The sequence below is a fragment of the Trichosporon asahii genome, assembly GCF_000293215.1.
Source record: "Trichosporon asahii var. asahii CBS 2479 unplaced genomic scaffold scaffold00071, whole genome shotgun sequence".
NCBI classification, from domain to species: domain Eukaryota; kingdom Fungi; phylum Basidiomycota; class Tremellomycetes; order Trichosporonales; family Trichosporonaceae; genus Trichosporon; species Trichosporon asahii.
This window is the reverse complement of record NW_014040854.1, coordinates 363,960-385,318: the sequence shown is the minus strand read 5'-3', so window position 1 is coordinate 385,318 and position 21,359 is coordinate 363,960. Positions and strand designations below refer to the sequence as shown.

General features: G+C 58.5%; 8 protein-coding genes and 1 non-coding gene across 9 annotated transcripts; 5 read left to right on the top strand and 4 right to left on the bottom strand.

Annotated features, from left to right (window-relative positions):
* Positions 1-1,412: 1,412 nt before the first annotated feature.
* Positions 1,413-2,501, top strand: A1Q1_04996 (translation initiation factor; the record flags this gene model as incomplete). The annotated part of the gene is made up of 1 exon (XM_014321803.1): positions 1,413-2,501. The coding sequence occupies one exon, from the start codon at positions 1,413-1,415 to the stop codon at positions 2,499-2,501; it is 1,089 nt and encodes a 362-aa protein (XP_014177278.1).
* Positions 2,502-3,160: 659 nt separating this feature from the next.
* On the top strand, positions 3,161-4,791 carry A1Q1_04995 (integral to membrane protein; the record flags this gene model as incomplete). Its single annotated transcript, XM_014321802.1, has 4 exons — positions 3,161-3,277; positions 3,587-3,698; positions 3,800-4,072; positions 4,244-4,791. The coding sequence occupies 4 exons, from the start codon at positions 3,161-3,163 to the stop codon at positions 4,789-4,791; spliced, it is 1,050 nt and encodes a 349-aa protein (XP_014177277.1).
* Positions 4,792-4,980: 189 nt separating this feature from the next.
* A1Q1_04994 (uncharacterized protein) lies at positions 4,981-6,558 on the bottom strand (the record flags this gene model as incomplete). The annotated part of the gene is made up of 7 exons (XM_014321801.1): positions 4,981-5,011; positions 5,063-5,410; positions 5,465-5,563; positions 5,604-5,690; positions 5,737-5,820; positions 5,858-6,083; positions 6,156-6,558. 7 exons carry the CDS (start codon positions 6,556-6,558, stop codon positions 4,981-4,983), a joined length of 1,278 nt encoding a protein of 425 aa, XP_014177276.1.
* A 1,826-nt stretch (positions 6,559-8,384) lies between these two features.
* On the top strand, positions 8,385-9,521 carry A1Q1_04993 (uncharacterized protein; the record flags this gene model as incomplete). Its single annotated transcript, XM_014321800.1, has 7 exons — positions 8,385-8,400; positions 8,457-8,465; positions 8,510-8,523; positions 8,702-8,829; positions 8,897-8,961; positions 9,153-9,200; positions 9,478-9,521. The coding sequence occupies 7 exons, from the start codon at positions 8,385-8,387 to the stop codon at positions 9,519-9,521; spliced, it is 324 nt and encodes a 107-aa protein (XP_014177275.1).
* Positions 9,522-10,997: 1,476 nt separating this feature from the next.
* On the bottom strand, positions 10,998-11,550 carry A1Q1_04992 (uncharacterized protein; the record flags this gene model as incomplete). The annotated part of the gene is made up of 3 exons (XM_014321799.1): positions 10,998-11,221; positions 11,293-11,459; positions 11,504-11,550. The coding sequence occupies 3 exons, from the start codon at positions 11,548-11,550 to the stop codon at positions 10,998-11,000; spliced, it is 438 nt and encodes a 145-aa protein (XP_014177274.1).
* A 1,686-nt stretch (positions 11,551-13,236) lies between these two features.
* A1Q1_04991 (GTPase-activating protein (Ras GTPase-activating protein)) lies at positions 13,237-15,811 on the top strand (the record flags this gene model as incomplete). The annotated part of the gene is made up of 3 exons (XM_014321798.1): positions 13,237-13,842; positions 13,960-14,835; positions 14,873-15,811. The coding sequence occupies 3 exons, from the start codon at positions 13,237-13,239 to the stop codon at positions 15,809-15,811; spliced, it is 2,421 nt and encodes an 806-aa protein (XP_014177273.1).
* Positions 15,812-16,635: 824 nt separating this feature from the next.
* On the bottom strand, positions 16,636-16,744 carry A1Q1_t379. Its single transcript has one exon. It is a non-coding gene; the product is annotated as a tRNA-Tyr (tRNA).
* A 286-nt stretch (positions 16,745-17,030) lies between these two features.
* A1Q1_04990 (tubulin gamma chain (Gamma tubulin)) lies at positions 17,031-18,691 on the top strand (the record flags this gene model as incomplete). Its single annotated transcript, XM_014321797.1, has 7 exons — positions 17,031-17,079; positions 17,130-17,231; positions 17,291-17,596; positions 17,771-18,136; positions 18,213-18,367; positions 18,455-18,570; positions 18,622-18,691. The coding sequence occupies 7 exons, from the start codon at positions 17,031-17,033 to the stop codon at positions 18,689-18,691; spliced, it is 1,164 nt and encodes a 387-aa protein (XP_014177272.1).
* A 195-nt stretch (positions 18,692-18,886) lies between these two features.
* A1Q1_04989 (uncharacterized protein) lies at positions 18,887-20,671 on the bottom strand (the record flags this gene model as incomplete). The annotated part of the gene is made up of 3 exons (XM_014321796.1): positions 18,887-19,855; positions 19,937-20,261; positions 20,343-20,671. The coding sequence occupies 3 exons, from the start codon at positions 20,669-20,671 to the stop codon at positions 18,887-18,889; spliced, it is 1,623 nt and encodes a 540-aa protein (XP_014177271.1).
* Positions 20,672-21,359: the final 688 nt, after the last annotated feature.

Sequence of the window (21,359 nt, the reverse complement as noted above, 5' to 3'; positions counted from 1 at the left end):
AGGACTTGTTCAAATTGAGCATCTCGGCCGGCTTGCGGCGTCTTGCAGAGCGCCAAGAGTGAAGGAAGTGTGAGGCGTGAGGCACCGACCCGCCACTGTCCGTGTTCGATGGTACCTGGGTTCTGGTTAAGCATCTGTATGGCCCAGCAAACCTTCCACACACTGTGCAGGTATCGGGGAATGGGAGTGCCACCAGTGGCAGGCTGTCTGCATACACGGTAGAGGGTGGGCTTCATACAGCTAGAGAATGTGACCAGAGGCTGATTGAAGCCCGGTGGGCTGGACCGAGGTCGGTCATGAGTGTGGCCCAGCGGGGAAGACCATGTGTTCTCCAGGGTTCCCACGGTGACGTGACTGCGTCAGTCAGGGAGTTGGCCACGGTGGCCACTCCTCCTGTCCACTCCCACCACTGGCCACTGGCCACTCGGCCGGGGCTGGATGTAGGGGCGATGAGGGGGGCTTAGCGGCGGTTTTTCGTGTGCCGTCTTAAATCTCTCATACCTCGTCCGTCCTTTCCTTTCTCTCACCTCTTACACCCACCACCCACCTCACTCACCACCACCACCCGCCCCTGGTCCCCTCCAGCAGCGCGTCGCTTCCCCGACAGCACCCACCAGCCAACCAGCAGAGCAAAGCAAGAGCCCAAAGGCTCCACACCCAAGATCGCGTCCTATCCAGTCTCGCGTAAGCTTACGCCCCTCGCACCCCTTCTCTCCAGCGAGGTTTGTTGTGAGTAGTAGCGTCGCTTTGCCGCAGCCTGCAGTCTGCCAGCCGACAGCGAGTCAGAAGGAAGAGGTAGTGCACGGCGCAGGTGCACGGGTGCACTGCGAGCGCTTGCCCGCGCTCGTGCTCGCAGCACCACCTTCCGGTGCCCGCACGGAACGAGTGCGAGGGAAGACTCAAGGAACCATTGCGAGAGACAATAAAGGCGTCCCGTCCTGTGTTCTGCGTCCTCCCCTCGTCTTGTTTTGTCTCCTCTTATCCCCTCTGACTCGCCGCGCCCCTTCCCGAACACACAGCTAACAAGTGTTAGACATCAATCTGCGAGTTCATGCAGCATCGTCGCTCAACAACCCTAACCAATCGAGTCGTCGCCCCCATAGTGCTCCATCGCTAGAAGTGAGTTAGGGTGCCTCTTCTGGAACTGACAAAGCAGACCTGAATTTAAGTCTTGCCCAACATGGCCGCCAAAGTTAACATTCGTCGCGATGTCGAAGACCCCTTCTACGTGAGTAGCAGACTTCGAGGGATGATCAAAAATTGCGAACGCCCGAACGCCCCTTCGCAATGAGCGCTGGGCGCTCGCAAATACGGCCTTTGCTGGGGATCTCTGCCATGCGCCGCAGCGATCCCTGGCTCCACCCGCACGCCCTCTCCAATCTGACACAGGAGCTAACGCCCAGCGCTACAAGATGCCCGTCCTCCAGACCAAGATCGAGGGCCGCGGTAACGGTATCAAGACTGTCGTCCCCAACATGGAGGACGTTGCGCGTGCTCTGAACCGTCCCCCCAGCTACCCGACCAAGTTCTTCGGTACCGAGCTCGGTGCCCAGACCACCATGGCCAACGACCGTTACATTGTCAACGGCGCGCACCAGGCCGACCGCCTCCGCGAGCTGCTTGACTCGTTCATCGACAAGTTCGTTCTGTGCGCCTCGTGCAAGAACCCCGAGACTGAGCTCGTCATCACGGGCAAGGGCCGCAACGAGGACATTCACCGTGACTGCAAGGCTTGCGGTGCCCACACTGGCATCGACATGCGCCACAAGCTCACCACCTTCATCCTGAACAACCGCCCCAAGGACGGCAAGAAGGGAGGCAAGAAGGGCATGACTGCCGAGGCCAACGTCGGTGGTCCCATGGTCTTTGACGAGAAGGAGGGCTCTGACGAGGGCGACGCCGGCATGGGTTCTGGTGCCATCGGTATGGACGCCATCATTGGCCGTGGTGCCGACCCCGTCCTGAGCAACCCCGACGCCATCTGCGGCAAGGTCAAGGACCTCGACCTGGATGACGACGAGGACGACGCCGACTCGCCTTACGGCCAGCTCGGTCTCTGGCTCGAGGAGAACCGCTCGGCCTCGGACGCCGACATCATTGCCAAGATCAAGGAGCTCGAGATTGTCGGCAAGCACAAGGCGCTCATCCCCATTGGCGCCAAGCTCTTCACCGACAAGGGTGTCGTCACCGAGATCCCCGAGCGCGCCTCGCTCCTGCAGGCCCTGGTCACTGGCGAGAAGCACCAGAAGTCGCTCCTCGGCGGTATCGAGAAGCTCGTCGGCCTCTCGGACGATGTCGACGACCTCATCGCCCAGGGTGCCGTCTCCAAGATCCTCATGGCGCTGTACCAGGACGATGTGCTCGACGAGGACGTTGCCAAGCAGTGGGGCACCCACGTCTCGAAGAAGTTTGTCCCCAAGGACGTCTCGAAGAAGGTCCGCAAGAACGCCGACGCCTTCCTCAAGTGGCTTGACGAGGCCGACGAGTCGGACTCGGAGTAAGCCGCCGTCGCGCGCAGCGCGGCGGCTTGCTCGTAGCTGTCGCGCACATGTGCGTTGCGAGGGGGACTCACCTGTCTTCCCTGGCCTGAGCTGAGGGAAACCCATCTGTCTCTCCAAAGTTTGTACTGCCCCGTAGTGAACTGCGAAAAATGCATCTGTCTGATTCCATGTGCCTTTTGTTTGCTCTTTGTGTGTGCTTGCCCGCCTTCTGTGCACACTGTGTGCGCTCACTGATCTCTTATCGCGTATCGAGCACGTGAGCGTGTGGCACTCGGTCTCCCAAGCTCCAATCACCTCGCTGCTTGTCATCTGTCGGCCCCTCTTCGGCGGAAGCGGTGCATCGGGATGTCCCCGAGATCCACACCAGCCCCAAGCCAAGCAAACGCATGCGCGTTGCATCGCTCGTCCAAGCAGATCAACAGGCGTCGGTGCGAAGAGATAGAGTTGGACGGAACCGAAGGTGCTCGGTGGGGTGGGCATCGGGAATCCCACCCGGGAATCCCGTCCCATCTGAATCGCAACGTCTGTCGTCCCTGGATCCAGCAGTCCACCCAAGATCAGAAAGGGATAAAGACCGGCAGTCAAGCGGCCAAAGAATGCAGGGCTCAAAGTGTCCGTTTTCTCCACCCAACTCTTTCATCTTACTCTTCTACACAAGCATGGGCTCGACTGGAACGACGATGGCGACGAGAGCCTTGTTGGCCGGAGTGCTTTTGGCCGGCGCAGCCAGCGCGGGCAGAGCCGACGAGAACACCTATTGCGCGATGGACCAGTGGGTGAGTTCCTTTTGTGGAGTGTGGAGTGGAGGTGCCGATCTCCTTTGATTAGAGTTGGCGGGAACCGCACTACGGCTGATAAGATCTCGACGATCGACTTTGCGGTCTCGTCATCGCCGAAACATGGCGACAGAGGAGCGTGCATGCAGACAGACTGTACATGCCACTCCGTCTCGCTTCTCTCGCTTCACCGCTGCGAAGACTGTGGGAAGCCTTTGCCCACCGTCGCGCTCGGCCCCCACCTCCATCGCTTCTCGGGCGCCGACCCAATATGAACGGAAGAGGAAGACAAACCACTAACGAGTGCAGAAGATCGACCCCGAGACAGACCTCTGCAATCCGCTCCGCTACATCCCCCTGCTGTCCGTGAATGCGCTCTTCACTGCGCTGTACTTTGTCGCAGCGCTTGCTTTCACTTACAGTGAGTTCCCTTCCCTTCCCTATGTCCCCACGCCTCGCTCCTCCTTCTCCTCCTTCTCCTCCTTCTCCTCCCAAATGATCGTTGATCGTTCTGACGCGCAGACCAAATCCGGTACAGAAAGTCAAAGTACTTCCTCGTCCTCGTGATCGGCACGTACTGCGAGGCGATCGGGCTCGCGCTCCGCATCTCGTTCCGAAACGACGTCCACTCCCTCGGCGGATACATTGCCATGTACATGTTTGTCATTCTCAGCCCCTGCGCGTTCCTCGCTGCCGACTATATCCTCCTCGGACGCATTGTCGAGTACCTCGGCGGAGAGAAGTATCTCCTCCTTCCGCCTGGCAAGGTTTCGTGGACCTTTGTTATTTCTGATAGTGAGTAGCTTCTTTGCGCGCTGCGCGCTGGGTTTGAACTGCCTAAACTGCCAACGAGGAGTGTGATGTGGCTCAGGCCTACGACTCGCTGTGCTCGCTGTGCTCACTGTGCTCGCCGTGCTCGCCGTGCTCGCCGTTCACTGTTTGTGTACGCCCGCTAACGCTCGCTAGTTGTCACCTTCCTCATCCAGGCCACTGGCGGCGGCATGTCGACCTCGGACTCGCTCCACACCGTCGGCAGCAACATCTTCCTTGCCGGACTTGTGCTCCAGCTCGCGTCCTTCACGCTCTTCACCGTCATGGTCATCATCTTCATCTACCGCGTGTGGCGCTACGACCGGCACGGGATCTGGGCCCAGCCCGGTTGGAAGTCGCTCTACGCCGCGCTCGGGTGGACGTGTGTCATGTTCCTCATCCGCTCCGTGTTCCGTACCGTCGAGCTGTCCGAGGGATACACTGGATACCTGTCCACTCACGAGATTTACTACATCACCCTCGACGCGCTCCCGCTCTGGATCGGCATCATCGTCTATGTCTACTACTGGCCGCCCCGCTTCCTCCACTTTGGCCGCCGCGCCGAGATGGACCGCGACGAGGAGACGCTCCGCGACCTGTCGCACCCGAACGGCTCCACCTCGCTCGAGGACAAGTACCCCAACGCCTCGTCCAACGTGAGCGACAACTTCTTGACCAACTCAGCCACCTACGGCGACAAGTAATGCCTCTCTTAACATTCTCCCACGCCATCTTGGAACCCTTACCTCGTTAGATAGATCTCACTTAGACGCATATACCCACTCTCTTTCAGCACACTATATCACAACGTCATATACATCGCCCCGCGTACTACAACTTGTAGAATTTTGAACTTTGATACAGTTAGAAGTCACCTAGCATGCAGCTCCTACTCAGAAAATGGCACTCGGGACAACGATGCCGCTGTCGATAAGGTTTCTGAAGTTAGCTGCATACGTACAATCACTAGCTCACCTGAGACGCAGGAACTCGGGCATCATCGCATTGTACAGCTCATGCTCCCAAGTGTCCTGCGGCTTGGGAGTGATGAGGCGCACGCGGACAACACCAGAGTCAGAGGGAGCAGGAGACGGGGGACACTTTGGAGAGCTAATGGCCTCGAAGCGGGGAGGCGAGTTGGCGCCCGTTGTGGACGGGGTCAGAGGAGGTGTTGTGTTGGGCGCACTTTCGTTGCGTGTTTTGTACAAGGCCTGCGAGATCTGGGGAAGGTTGTGGATGAGAAGAGCGGCGCCGAAGGAAATGGCGTCCTGGCGCACCTCAGGTGTGTATACGTCCGTGGCGAAGACCTGGCCGAGGAGATGACTGATAGCGGAGCTAGACGTCAGTGTCACTCTTGTCACACCGCGAAATACGCACTTATCGGTGTCATCGACAAGAACAACGCGGTGGGGCAACTCGAGGCCAAGCTCCGTCGCTCGGGCCTTGACGCCAAAAGCCTGCGACTCGAGCACACAGCTGTACTGTCAGCGATAAGAATCACAATGCTGGCGCCTACCGAGTGTTGGCACGCAGGTCCTTGAACTCGTGAACAGGTATGCCATGCTCGAAGCGAGTGGTACCGTTGAGCTCCGCGCCGGGTACGCTCGCATAGGGCCTGACATCAGCTGCAGTCAGTGGGCGAAGCTTACTGAGCAAACGCAAAGAGCTTGTTGTCCGCTCCTAGGGAGCCGCCGGGTGCGAATCGCGAAGCCAGGTATCCCAAAGTGTTCCACCTAATGTCAGCCAAGAGTTTGGGTCGGTGGTACTTACTTGCCATTGGCATACTTATCTCGGACGAGGCGACGGGCCGCAAGACCATTCACATCGTGCGTGACAGCCACCTCGATATCCTTTGCTCCAGGCAGCGGGAGAAGCGTCGCTCCAACGTTTTGGCAGCCTTCCTGCACCAAGAGACAGTCGATGTCGTCTTGGATAACACAGAGATCGTGAGGCCCAGCACCAGTGGTTAGATACCCGGCGATGGCACGAGGAAGAACTGTGGTTAACGTTATGTGGCCAACTACCAGCTTACACGGGTGGACAGTCGCGTCGAGACCATAGCGCTTACTCCAGAACGATCCTGTCACCCCGAGAACAGCAGTCGCATCCGCGATAGAGAAGTCATGTGGCAGATCGGGAGTCATCAACGGCTCAACGTCACTCTGGGCCAGCAGGAGGAAGTCACGGAAGAGGTTGGCTTCCTGTTGCGAGGCAGCACCCGGTGACTGAAGCAAGAGGGAAGACAGCAGATAGCCAAGAGGAACCATGCGGCTTGCAGAGGAAGGCATCACTTTCTCGGAAGCGAGGGAGGTGAACCGGACTGATTGGGGCACTGCGGCAGTGTGGAAGAGGTCCATGATCGAGAGGTTTGGAGCTTGCACTTGGAGCGGAGTGGAGTCAACGAGACCGAGGAAGGCGGGGAACGTCGGAGGAAGAGCTATGGCAGTCGGATGAGGGACAGTCCCATTCATCGTCTTCACGAGCGCGAGGTCGCACCAGCGTCCGAGCTGGGTGAGCGCCGAATCTGGAGTTAGTGGAAACAACAGGTAAAAGCGAACCTAGCGCAACGAAGAGAGGTCTCGTTGATATGGGCTGCGGAGGTCAGCGATCGGTAGGGGTGCGCGCTACACACTGTCGGGAGAGGGCGAAAGGGGACGGCCAGCGAGTGGCGGGGGACGAGGTCCTCCCACAGCGTGGCTGTGAGGGTAGTCGACGAGAAGGAGAGGGTGAGGTGCATCTCGGCCGCAGGAGATGGGGATTGATGAGAATACAGATGGGGGTGAAAAGGGTAGAGAAAGAGAAGGGAGTAGAGGTGAATCGGGAAAGAGCCTGGCGCGTACGCGTGATGCTTATGAGGAAGGTGTTGTGTACGCCAGCCTGTACGCCCCGATTGTGATCGGCGCCGGTCGTCTGTGTCACCTTGCTCGCAGCTCGCTGAGCAGAATATGGGTGTTATGCTGTTTATGCTTTCCGTTGCACCACAGCACCGTTGGCAAGTACTCCCTTCCTTCCACTGATAATGACTCAGGTGAATCCCTTTCACCCCTCTGGCCTCGCTGACTGCTGCGCCATAGGGTTTTTGTCGATCCTCGTTCGGTTCACTTGCACCCAGTGACCACACTAGTTGATGCAAGTGCCGCGCGAGAACCCGCACTGCCCTGACCCATCTGAGCCGTCCATATCGACGAGCCCGTCAACCATCGGCCATACACACCCGACTCGACGGACCCGCGATCCCCTGCCGTGGTCAGTGTTCTGCACGATCGAGATATCTGAAAGGTGACGTTGGCGCAGGTCGAGACTTCGACCTGCAAGGGGAAGGTAGCACTGATCGCGGCGAACTACGTGATTAGTGCTGAATCCGTCAGGCCTTCAGTCCATGACGCCCCGTCGCGCCGTCGCCGCTGTTTTGAAAGAAGATGATCGGGATATCAAACATCGCCTTCTCCACACGGGCGGCGGGGCCCAAGCTACCTCTGCGGCCCTCGTCAAGGGGCGCTTCTGCAGCGTTCTATGCATGTGGCGCCGCAAGGGAGAACGTTCAGTTGCCGTGCAGTCGACGGGACATGATCTGCTTCATTATGGACGGACCTCTTCGCCCTGGGATCGGTCCCCGGCCAAGGGTCCACCGCGTACGACGCCCGTGTCGTACTGCCTCGATGTGTTGCAGACCGGCACGCAAGGTGACCCGAAACCGTGAACTGAGCCGAGGAGAGCGCGCCGTCTCGTCCCTCCCGTCACATCATGAATGCGGACCTGGAGATCTGCGCGAAGCGAGGCGGTGGCCCCGGCGCTCTGGAAGAGATCGATCGTCCAGTTGCCATCACAGGGTGAGGAAGTTAAGCGTTTTCAAGGTCCGCGCCGCTTATCAAGCATGCCTTGTTCCTCGAGGTTCCTGTCTTGCTCTCGTCACGTTCTGGTCGCCATGACTAGGATCCTGGGAGAGGATGGTGGTGCGACCCCGTGTGTATCTGCTCGATTGGCACGACGCTCGTCCTGATTGATGCCTTGAAACAAGGCGGTGGTCCATAGTCGCAGTACTCATTCGCGCCGACGCCCCTCGTTGTCCCAGAGCTTGGTTCGGCCTATATCGATCCAGAAGCGCCCTCAACCGGTCTGAGCGTCTAGCAGAAGTGTCTTGGTGACGTGCAGCATAGTACATTTGAATTGGCTGGGTGGTTGACATGAGGGGTGGTGGGGTCCGGGTGCGCCCGTGGGAGACCACCTCAATTTACTGATCGACGATTGCTCTCCACCTCAAACACATTCACTCCGTCACTAACAACAATCAACAATCATGTCCGGTCGTCAAGGTGAGTGCTGAAAAGGCGTAGACAAAGGGTGTGCTGCGCAGTGCTGACAGTCTTAGGTGGAAAGGGTAGGTTTGATCGACTTTGAGGCAGTGTTGACTGACCTCTTCAGCTAAGCCTCTTAAGGTGAGTCAGAGCGCCCTCAGTGTTGTTCCCAGCTGACCAGGTCATCCTCTCTGATACGCTATGATATTTTCGTGCTATTACTGGTCTACGCGTGTCTCCGGGTTATTCGCCGTTGCTTACCACCGCATGTGACACACTGTTTCGATATCCTCCACCTTCCACTGTCTCCGCTCAACAGGCCCCCAAGAAGGCTGTCAAGGAGCTCGACGAGGACGACATTGCCTACCAGCGTGAGTATCAGATGGAAGACAGTCCGAGAGGAAGCGTAGCAAGGCGGAAAACGGTGCCTTCCTTCAGGATGGCTTTGTGCGTGCTGTGGCGGCCCAGTTCGGACAGTCTGCACAGCTGCACGACTCGTGCATTGGCGCTACAGGGCCACCAAGGCGTGGTCTGGGGTGACGGCGTCGGGAGGCTTGGCACGGTTGTCACCGGACATCAGTGAGCTCCGACTGCCGAGGAAAGTCATAGTCCGCTCGGCCGGTATCACCCCAAACGTCGACATGGGCTACTCAGGATAGCCTCAGCGCGTGTTAGCGCCTGCAGACTATCGCTTGGGGACCAAAGATGGCGTTTCGCTGTCCAGGGATTGGGCGACCGAGACATCCGGGGTAGAAACTGACTTATCTCAGAGAAGCTCAAGAAGGAGCAGGCTGAGCTTAAGGCTCTTGCTGCCAAGGGTGAGTGCTAAAGCCCACGTGCAAGTTGGACAGCATTCTGTGTGACTTCGTTGAGGTATCGATATTGCGACCAGCCTCCAGTGCCCAGTGCGCATTGGCCAGTAGTCCTCGGCATCTTGAGTCGCACAGTGCCTGGAGGCAGGACTAATGGACCTGTCTGGTGTCACGAGTGCTTGCTCGAACACCCAGAAGATCTCCCCGTTGGCATGCGGAGAGTCATGCCCGAGATCTCTTTATTCATGCCAGGCCGTGAGAGTTTGGAGCTGACGTGTCCTAGCTGCCGGCAAGGGTCCCATGAGCGGTGGTGGCATCAAGAAGTAAGTTCGCGTGACGACAGAAGCACATCCAGAAGAGTGGAAGATTCAAACCTCGTCGTCGGCGACGGGCTCCGTGCTCGATGCCCGCTTGCCCCTCACTCGAGCCTCGGCAGTAATCTTCTCACGATGGGTGGAGGCAGGGCTTCCCTTCAATGCGAGGGCTCCTCGCTTCTGCAGCGCTATCTGTGGAGCTCGGTCATCGGAGAATCAGCTGACACGCCAGGTCGAAGAAGTAAGCGAGAGGGTGATGCTTGCCATTGTAACTCTTGTCTCCTCTCCGATAGTACAAACGCGTTCCGACGCTCATGTATGGATGCCTGCCAGATCTGCTCATGTTCATGTCTGCTTTCCCGCCTGCCTTACGAGATCTTACCCGCTGCACTTAGGCGACAAGGCACGGAATGGGTACCGAGTGGGCCGACAGCTAACGGTGCTTCCGCCCGCTGGTTCAGGACGAGCTGCAGCACGTTCAATCAATTGTTCGGGGTCCGGCCAGGCCCCGATGATAGGAGCGAACTTAAAGGCTACTTTGTCCTCTGCCTGACCCGAAATCTCCTGAGCTCATGAAGCGCTACGTAGCACATCGTGATGTCGACGTTAGCGCGTTCTTGAATCGCATGGACCACCGCAGTTGCAGCCCATAGAGCAGGAGCGGACATGTTGATCTGCTGAATGCTGCATCTGGCAGCAGCACCGAGATGGGGAGCATGCACGCTTGGCCCGGATGTCTCGCATCGAGGTACACTGCTCCGAGTCATGCGCAAGGCTAAGACTGCCTGGCCGCGCTGTCCAAATTGTGTCATGATGAGTTGAACACATTGTACCGTAGGGATAAGATCAGCGGAAACGGCAACAACGGCAGCACGGGGCAGAGATAAAAAGGAGCGATACGTTATGCCGCGCCTCGTGTACCTCTACCGCATGCCGCATGCCGCATGCCGCCGCCGGAGAGAGAGCAGCCAGCCCACTCCGCCCACTTCTCCCCCTTCGCTGCAAGCTGCTGCGGTACCGTCGAGTACCCATCGTTGAGATGAACGGAGCCATGGGTCGGCGGAGCGTGACGGCTATGTCGTCCATCCCGCCCTGGATTTCGTGGTCGCTCTGTACCCTTAACACCAGGGCATGCTATTCCAGGAGGCGACGCGAACGGCGCGCTGCCTAACTCTTTGATCCTGCAATACAGCGGTCTTGCGGTCAGCGAAGAACACCGCATCGCTCGCTGATGAGGTAGGATACCCCGCACCAGTCCCGGAGCATCTGCAGGAGCTCGGTGAACACGGCGGTGCGGCTATCACTGCCACCGGCTAACGAGCTGTGAATGGCGATACGCAACTGGTTAGTGACTGCCGAGTGAGCGGCGGTGAATGGCGGCGACGGACGGCGACGCGATGGCGACCGCGCAACCGAGGCCTGAGAGGCGCGAGGCGGCGCGTCTTCACTCTGCGCGCAAGGCAAGGCTGAGGGGTGATTGATCCGAAACTCAGGACTGCGCGCAAGGTGGTGCCTGGATGGCTCTTGCTTCCCTGGCCCTACCTTGCTGACCCTCTGCTCTTGACCCTGTGCGTTCTAGGCTTACCCTTGCAGACATCGCGCATGGCTCTGGCGCGCCAGGCTGGCCTGACGAAGGCTGCGTAGAGCCATGATGGGCAGGACGGCCAGTCATCGCCCAGGCAATCCCAGGCATCCCAGGTGCTTGGCCCAACTCTGTCCGGACACCATTAAACCTTATCCGCTCGCTACCTTTTCGATGCACGCTTCCAAAGCAGGCAGCTCACCCAACGGTGACCCGCGCCCACCGTCCGTCTTCCTTCCTCCGTCCTCCTGGCCCTTGCCCTCGGCCCTAAGCTCTAAGCTTCCTCCCATCTCATCGTCAGAGTCACAGCACGTTGGACCAATGCCAGGCCGTTTCCCAGCTCCCCTTGCTCGATCCCCTCCTACGCTCCTACAGCTCCAGGTCTAGGTCTCATTTCACCTCGCAGAGCTTACTCGATCTCATCGCCAGAGCTTGTTCCTCCTGTACCATTCTCCCACATCCTCACTAACGAGTCGTCGGCGTTGCTCACCCAACTTTTTTTTCGAAAACATACTTCCATCAACATCCCACACAGCAACCGACCAAGTACCCACACGACTTGAACCTGACCCGACCTCTCTACGACCTGATACGACGTACGACACCCCCCTGCACACAGACGCATCTCCTGCTACGCAGATCGACTGTGTCCCGACGCTACCTCCTCTCCCACCCCTCCGCCCTCCTCATTGACCAGTCGGGCAGACCGCATCCGGTGACTGTTCAATTACGCCCTCATCACTGCCTGCGCGATTCGTGACACTCGCACGACTTTGTGCTCGCGCGTTTTATATCTCGGCACAAGGCTCGAACGCATAGCCTGAGTCGGCAACGGACGCCTTGGCTTCTCCCTCGGCCCTCTTGTAATCCACTCCCCTGGCGCCGCCCGCGCCGCTCGATTCCCCTAATCGGTTGGCCTGTTGGGATAGGCCCCTTGGACGCTTTGTCTCTGGATTGTACCTAAGCATCCCAGGACCCAGGACCTGCATAGCTCGCATAGCCTGCATTGGCGGCGCATCGTCCGCTATCGGACGCACCTGGCGCACCCAGCAGTCCTGGCACGACAAAGCGTTAGGCAGACAAGCTATACCGGTCCTAGCAGGTTCACAAGGGCCAACTCCGACACGCTATTTGCTTAATTCCCCAACCACCGTGACCTCGCGGATTTCGAGACATCGAACGCAAAGACTCTTTGACACCGCACATCACACCCACCGCATCTCCTATCCATCGACTGCGAGCACCCCGACACCTCGACAGCATCGCAGCACCGCACGACCTTCCATCCAGTGCTCTCGGTCCACTTACCCTACTCCCCTCTCCGCCCTCTGCACGCGCCGTCTGTCGAAGCACGCTTCTTCCATCTGCACGAGCCACACGAGCCTCACGACCTCGGGGCACGCGGAGCAACACTTCGAGACCGCAAGAACGCCAACGCACTCTTGGCTTCAACACACACAGATTAGCGATAGTCTCCGACTGAGCCAGCTGCACACACAAGTACACAAAGTCGCTGCGCCCTCTTCTAGCCACTCGATCTCAACCATCGCTGCAAAAGTCCATCACGCATTCGCGAACTGGAGACCTGAAACTGGTCTTACCCCATTCCACGACCCACTCCACACATTCGCATACCTCCAACACGTCCGGGCGACGCAACGCGCAACGTTTCAAGAGGCGTCGCTGCATTCCTGTCCTGCTTGTTGACCTTAGTCATCGAAAGCCTCTTTCGTTTCCTTTCGACTCTCTTGCGCTCTCTTCACTGGCTCGCGACACGACTTTCCCTTTTTCTCTCACTTATCCCTCAAACAACCCCTACGCCTTCCATCTTGACGCCACATTCTTTCACAGTTCGGAGCGCATTCTCTCGCGCTCGCACCCAACTCCGTCTTTGACCGACATCTCATCTTCAACGTTTGGCCGAGGCAGAGACCCTCCTTACGCGGCGCAACCAAACGACCGGCGACCCACACGATTCGAGAGCGACCCCAGCGCACGGATAACCAGGACCCTTTCTTCGCTCTTCTTCTTCTAGTTAGTTGATCAACCGAGTCCTTTGGAAAATTGGAAGCTAGGCCAAGGATTAGTCTTTATCTTCGCCGGCAACCTTCCTTGGTACCCTTTCTTTGCCCCCCTTTCAATTGACATGTCTACCCTTACCATGTCACCACCGACTCCAGGGCCTTCTGGGGACGCTCTTGCAGCGATGCTTGCGTCTACAGTGAGTGGTTCGGGCAATGCTGCCGCAAACGGTTCTACTTCTTCTTCAAGTCGACGAAACACCGACCGCATGACGAACCGGTACTCCGTGAACGCCATCTACTCGCTCGCCGCCGAGCAGGACATCGAGGTTCAAGACGCGCTCGGCAGGGCTCAGATTGCCCTGAGGAATCTCAAGAACCGCATCTCGGCGCAGAGCAAAAGAAATTTCGTCCTCGAACGCGACGTCCGTTATCTCGACTCTCGCATTGCACTTCTTATTCAAAATCGCATAGCAGCCGATGAGAAACGCCAGGTGCAAGAGACTCTCGATGACACGGAGGAGAAGACGGGCAACTACCCGGCACGACGAAAGCTGGCCCAGTACAGCAACCTGTTCTTCCTCCTGCAATCCGAACCACGACACATGGCCGCGCTGTGCCGACAAGTGTCGTACGCCGACTTCGACACGTTGATGCAGACGGTCATGTTCACGCTGTACGGTAACCAGTACGACCAACGCGAGGAGCACCTGCTCTTGACCATGTTTCAGGTGAGCCCAGTTCCACACGTCCGGGGGCGCAGGGTACCGCGTGTGCTTCCGCGTCGCAGACTCTGGGACGAGAAACGACAGCGGTGTGCGATGGGGTCTGTGCTGACATCATTCCAGAGCGTCCTTTCCGCCGAGTTCGAAAACAATACCGAGATGGGCGAGCTCCTGCGAGCAAACACCGCTGCCTCCCGAATGATGACGACGTACACGCGACGAGGACCGGGACAGAGCTATCTCAAGAATGTGCTCGCGGAGCGCATCAACTCGCTCGTCGAGCACGAGGACCTCAACCTCGAGATCAACCCGCTCAAGGTGTACGAGGAGATGGTTACCCAGATTGAGGCGGACACTGGAGGCCTTCCTCCGTCTCTCCCGCGAGGTGTGTCGCAGGAGGTCGCTGCCAACAACCCCGACGTTCAGGCTATCATTCGACCTCGTATCACGATGCTTATGGAGATCGCCGACACCTTCCTCACGACCATTTTCGACTCTATCGACACCGTTCCGTACGGTATTCGATGGATCTGCAAGCAGATCCTCTCGTTGACGCGCCGGAAGTACCCGGAAGTGACGGAAGCACAGATCTGCTCGCTCATCGGCGGATTCTTCTTCCTCCGGTTCTTGAACCCGGCGATAGTGACGCCGCAGGCGTACATGCTTATCGAGTCCAAGGGTCAGCACCTGGGACAGCCCGACCAGCCGCCGAAGAACCCGCGACGAACCCTCACGCTCATCGCCAAGATCCTGCAGAACCTCGCCAACAAGCCGAGCTACTCGAAGGAGCAGTTTATGATCCCGCTCAACTCGTTTGTCGACAACCATCAGGCGATGATGAACCAGTTCCTCAACCAGCTCTGCGAGGTCGGCGACTTTTACGAGTCGCTCGAGATGGACCAGTACATGGCCTTGTCGAAGAGGGACCTTTCTATCGACATCACGCTGAACGAGCTGTATGGCACCCATGCGCTCTTCATGCACCACCTTGACACTGTGGTGAGTTCTGCATCACGCTTTCTGAGCTGACATCCAGTCCCCTAACGAGAGACAACATCTCCGCGTGCTCCTCGACGACCTTGGCCCGGCACCCGACCAGGTCCCGCGTAGCGAGAACGGTACTGTCCACCTGCCCCTTTACTCGCGATGGGAGACGCCGATTCAGGACCTGTCGACGACATTGATGTCCGAGAGCATCACGCAGAACGACATCAACTTCATGGAGACCAAGTCGATTTTCGTCCAGCTGCTCCGTGCCATGCCCGACGCCGCGGACCGACGGCCGATCGACCTTCCCGCGCTGGCTGAGCGAGCAGCGACCTCGCGTGACCCTGTCCTTGTCCGCCGCGGAATCAAGGTGCAAAACCTGCTCTCCGAGCTCGAGGCTGCCGGTGTGCTGGACAGGACGGACAACTACAAGCTTCTCCAGGACGAGGTTCGGACTGAGCTCGTGCACCTCGGCAACGCCCACGAGAAGGTCCTCCTGGAGACGCGGTCGCTGGAAGAGGTCTTCCACGCCATCTGCGACCACAACCAGTATCTCCGCAACCAGATCGACTCGTACAAGGCGTACCTGTTCAACTCGCGCATGATGATGTCGAAGGACAAGGGCGCCGGTGGTGTCGGAGTCGTCTCGTTCAACGGCAAGGACAAGAAGGCGCGCTCGCAGAGCCTCGGCCCGTACCGATTCACGCACCAGCAATTAGAGAAGGAGGGTGTCGTAAAGTCGAGCGCCGTCCCGCCTGGCCGCCACCAGGATGTTTACCTGAACTTCTGGTCGCCGACGCCCGGCACCTTCCTCATTACCCTGCACTTCAAGGGTCGTGAGCAGGCCATCGTTGAAATGGACCTGAAGATTGACGATCTGCTCGAGCGCCAGGACGACAAGAACGCGTCGCTCGACCTCGAGTACATCTCGCTGTACGTTGTCGGTGTCCTCGAGCTGTTCAACAAGCTGTTCACGAAGCGTCGCTAAGCGTCATCAACCCACCCAAAACCACTTCAATCTTGAACTCCGACCGAAGCCAGTCACCAGACACGACTGGCTCACTGTATATTAGCTCTATCTCCGAGTTGTCCCACCGTCCGCTGTACAGTGTGTCGCCGCTACAGCTCGATAATCATACCACCGCCCCCAGTTACCCACACGTCTGACTCTCATGTAGCAAAGTCGAGAATCGCCACCCTTTCTTCGATAGATACCCCGCGCCCTACCATCGCTTATAGCAACTGCTAAAACATCCCGAATAATTCCACATTCTCGTCTTCCCCTTCTCTCGCTCTCCCTCTCTCCTCGTTATTTACTCGGTCGTACTCGATCGGACACTCTATACTACTTAACTCTATTCTGTCCATGTCCGCCCAAGCTTCGACTTTTCTCATCTTATACTTGCACGCCTGCACTGGCGAGGAATGTGGCATGTATGAGAATGGCGACGACACAAGGATACCGAACTCAGCAACACTGATACTGAAATGAGAACATGGGCACAATACTTTAAGCCTTTGGCCTCGGTCTGTGGCTCGGTCGGACTTGTCTTAGACGCAAAAGCTTCGGCTTGCGACAATTGTAGGTTTCCTGCGCCGCAGCGGTGGGTCTGAATGAGCACGACATTGCAAGGAACGGCGCTGCCGAAGGGCGGCATGGCCACGACCTTGGGCATGTGATTGCGGTTCTCCTCAGCATGATTTCATCTCCAGAACAACATGAAGAGGCAGAAAGCGTACGCTAAAACCGTTCATGCATTGGTAGACATGGATAGCGTGCATGAGGGCGCCTGAGTAGGCCCAAAAAGGTTGTCTCTCCACTGTGAGTCGAACACAGGACCTGCGGATTACTCGGTCTATTGACCGGGAGGAATGGATAACCAATTACAGTCCGACGCTCTACCAACTGAGCTATAGAGAGGAGCTGTTGAATGCTGAGGGCGCTAACCAGCGCTGGCTCATAACTGTCGCTGCCCGAGTCACGTGACGGACGCGTCACATCTCCCCGGACGCGACCACAACGCAACAACAACTAAGTTCAGGTCCGAGCCACAACATTAGCATCTAGACATCAACGCACGGCGTGAGAGAACGGGTATTGACAAACCGGCAGTATAATTGGAAAGCGAAACGAAGACGTTCACAAGGACACCGACACAAGCAACTATTCCTTCACACGACGCAGACCCAGGCAGATATCGTGAGCCATGGGTCGCGAGATCATCTCGATTCAGGCCGGACAGGCCGGTAACCAAAGTGAGTTGCCTCCCCCCAGTAAACACAACTGACATTCAGTCGGACAACAGGTGAGGACACTGTCCCGGAAGTCAAAGTGTTCGACGGCATGAAGCTTCCAAAGGCGGCTCAGCACCGACAAAGGACCTTCCTCCAGCTGTTGCAGTACCTACGTAGCTAACAACACAGTTCTGGCAGAAGCTCTGCGCCGAGCACGGCATCTCGCCAACAGGCAACCTCGAGGACTGGGCGCACGATCAGGGCGACCGAAAGGATGTGTTCTTCTACCAAGCCGACGACGAGCATTACATCCCGCGAGCGATTCTGGTCGACCTCGAGCCGCGCGTCATCAACCAGATCATGGCGTCGCCGTTCAAGGACCTCTACAATCCCGAGAACGTCTATGTGTCTGAGCAGGGTGGCGGCGCGGGAAACAACTGGGCACAGGGATACTGCACGGTGAAGGAGGGGATCTACGAGGACATTCTGGAGATGATCGATCGCGAGGCGGACGGAAGCGACAGTCTTGAGGTAAGCTGTGATTTGTGAATGCGCAAGCTAACAACAGGGATTCATGCTCCTTCACTCGATTGCGGGCGGAACGGGATCAGGTCTCGGCTCGTTCCTGCTAGAGCGCCTTAATGACCGGTTCCCGAAGAAGCTGATCCAGACGTACTCTGTCTTCCCCGAGGCGTCTGACGTCGTCGTGCAGCCGTACAACTCGGTGCTGTCAATGAAGCGGTTGGTGAACAACGCCGACTCGGTCGTGGTGCTGGACAATGCGGCCCTGACGCGTATCGCCGCCGACCGGCTGCACATCCAGGACCCGTCGTTCGTGCAGACGAACCAGCTCGTGTCCACCGTCATGGCGGCATCGACGACAACCCTCCGCTACCCGGGATACATGAACAACGACCTGGTGGGCATCATTGCGTCTCTGATCCCGACACCGCGGTGCCACTTCCTGATGACGTCGTACACGCCCTTCACGGGCGACGAGATCGACAAGGCCAAGAGCGTGCGCAAGACGACGACGCTGGACGTGATGCGCCGCCTGCTGCAGCCCAAGAACCGGCTCGTGAGCACGACCTCGACGCGCGACTCGTGCTACATCTCGTGCCTCAACATTATCTCGGGCGACGTCGACCCGACAGACGTGCACAAGTCGCTCCTCCGCATCCGCGAACGCCAGCTCGCAAACTTCATCCCCTGGGGCCCGGCCAGTATCCAGGTCGCACTGACGAAGCGCAAGACGACGCAGAACCGCGTCAGCGGCATCATGATGGCGAACCACACCAGCATGGCCTCGGTGAGTCCCCTCATCCTCATCCCCATCCTCTTCCTTCCTCATTCACAGCTGCTTTCTCACCCAGGAACTAAGCTGACACCTCTACAGCTGTTCAAGCGCATGCTCGATCAGTACGACCGGCTCAGGAAACGTAACGCGTTCCTCGACCAGTACAGGAAGACGGAGATGTTTGCGGACAACCTCGACGAGTTTGACGATTCACGGTGAGTATGAGAGTAGCTACATGCTTTTCTGTTGCCTAGCTGACATTGCAGACAAGTCGTCCAGGAACTCACGGACGAGTACAAGGCGTGCGAGAGCGAGGGGTACATCAACTTCAGCTAGAGTACATGTATAAGTTAGGCAGAGCGTTGGGTGCTGATCACGCGGGCTAATGGTCAATCACTGATGGTACTGTTCAAGGTGACTGCGTTTAGAACGTGCCGTCAGCCAAGGTCTATCAGGCAGTAAAGGTATGGTCTCAAAGAGTGTCATGTCTATGTCTGTCTGTCTAAAGTATCTATTCCACACGGCCATCGTCTAGAGGCCCTGGATGACGGGCGCCTTGAGGTCGGGCACCTCCATCCCCTCGGCGACGACCCTCCACCCGATGCGCGTAGGCGTGGCGCCCATCTGCGGAATCATGAGCGGGCCCTTGCACCACTGCCACTGTCCCTGCCCATACTCGGCATCAGACTCCATGACGCCCTCCTCGACATCGAGCTGGCCATTGACCTCGGTCTCGACCTCGGCGCGGGGCGGGAGGTCCCTTGCGCCGGCGGATAGGAATTCAGCAATGGGGATCCGGACCCAGCGCGTCTTGGACCAGAAGGGCCCGTCGAACCAGCCCAGATGGCCGCCGCCACCAGTGACAGCGAGCTGGACGTGGGAGCCCTTCTGCACCTGCGTGAATGGGAGCGCGGAGCCGTGAACGACCGGGTCGTCGAAGGCGTTAATTCCCAGTGTGGGCACAGCGACGTTCTCGATCAGCTTGTGGGACCCGGCATACGTGTAGTAGTCGTCGGCAGAGGCGAAGGGGAACGGCGGCTGCGGACCGCCGACCTTGATGGTGAGTACCTCGTCGACAGTCTTGAGGCGCACGGGACCCTTGTCCTGCAGCTTCTTCAGTTCCACGGCCGCCTGGCGCTGTGTCTCGGTCCACTTGATCTCGGGGTGGGCGTCGAAGTTGCGGAAGAACATCCGGATCAGGTTCTCGCCGAGGGCCTTCGAGTACACGCGGGACGAGAACCACCCGTCCTCGAGCGCGTGGGAGAGCGCGACGACGTCCCAGGGTGCGGCGAGCACGCACCCGGATGAGAGGAGCGAGGACTCCCCCCTTTCGCCGAGGTAGCGCGCCATCACGGACGCACCGAGCGAAAAGCCGACGCCGAGCAGAGACGACTCCGGGAACCGGTTGCGCAGGTAGTGCACTGCCGTGTTGAGGTCGCACGTCGTCGCGGCAGAATACAGCTGTGCGCTGGTCAGGGGTGTGCCGCCGCAGCCTCGGAACTGTCGTCAGCGTCGACGTTACTACCAAGCTTGAAGGTTGCCCTTTCGAGCTTCTCGCTCAATCGCTCGAGATTCACTCACATTAACAACCACACCACGGGCACCCAGGCCGCCATGCGACTCGGGCAAAGCGGCCCAGTGCAGCACGTTGCGAACGTAGGCCTCGCGCGCGTTGCCCGTCAGGCCGTGGCAGACGACGATTGTCGGTGCGTCGGCGGGCAGACTGGCGTGCGAGGGAGGCGTGATGTCGAGCGCAATCGTGCCGCCGTCGGGCACCCGGAGGAGCGTTCGCGCATAGTCGACGTGGTCCGTGTCCGTGAAGTCGCCAGTGACCGTGAAGGCAGTCTGCATGTGGCCGCTGGGCGTTAGCTCTCGTTCGGGTTCCGCAAGCTCTCTCCCTGCTTCTCTCAGCGCACAAAGCAGCAGCTACACTGGCCATGTAGCCAGAGCGAACTGATGTCACACAGCAGGAGCAAACCACACTCACTTCGGAGCCCACCACGCAGGCTTGAACGTGCCACTCAAACTCGGCGTATTCCTGTTAATCCAGGAGGCAACGTCCTCCTTCTTCTTATTCTTGAGGACGATCTCGGCCGGCTTGGCCGCGTTGACACGCACGATCTGGCGCGCATAGGACGCCAGGCCGAGCATGCCGAGGAGGACGAAGAGGAGCTGCTGCGGGAGAGTAATCAGCTGCTCGAGGAGGGTTTGGGGGAGGAGCCACGGCTTGATGCGCGGAGAGGACGGTCTCTCCTTCGGCTTCGGCGAGGGAGACTTGTGCGGATGCGGGTGGTGCTCGCGGTAGGCTGCGGGCATGCTGTCGACGGGTGTCGGCAGAATAGTCAAGATAGAGCTGGGAAAAGGCGTCGGTGCTGGGAGGAAGGGAAGGGCGCGCTAGAGCTGCAGCGCGCCGAGGTCGAAGATGGAACGTGGGTGGGGGTGATGTCACAAGGAAGAGGGGAGCGTTGTGAGCTCCGAAGTTCGAGGGAAGGAAGGTGAAGCTGGTCGGTGGTGTGAGTGTTCGTACGAGTGATGAGAAGACGTCAAGATGTGATGCGCGGAAAATCAATGGTTGCACTGCTCGCAATCCAGGAGCCAACGCAGTTATCTCCTCTCCTCGTCGTCGCAGTATCGTCACCGGGCCAAGTATCCGAAACCTTAGCAGTGATCGCCGCCCGTCAACTTTTTGGCCCGGCCCTGGACGCTTGTACGGCCGCCGGGTAACTCGCACGTGGCCATGACGCACCTGCTCTGGGACTCCGGCCGCCCGTATGTCATCAGCCATATCAGCCATACACTCAGCCATGGATCCGATCCCCTGTTGAACCCATGCACGGGCCATTCTGCGGTGCTTGCTTGTGCGTTTGTGCCCAGCGATAGAGACGCTCTCGTCATCACCTGGGACGTCCTCGCACTCTATCGCCCCGTCGCGCTGGGTTCGTGCAGATCACAGACCGCTTCGGTGATGCCCGCCGGCTCTTCGGTGAGACTCAGATTGTTCCGG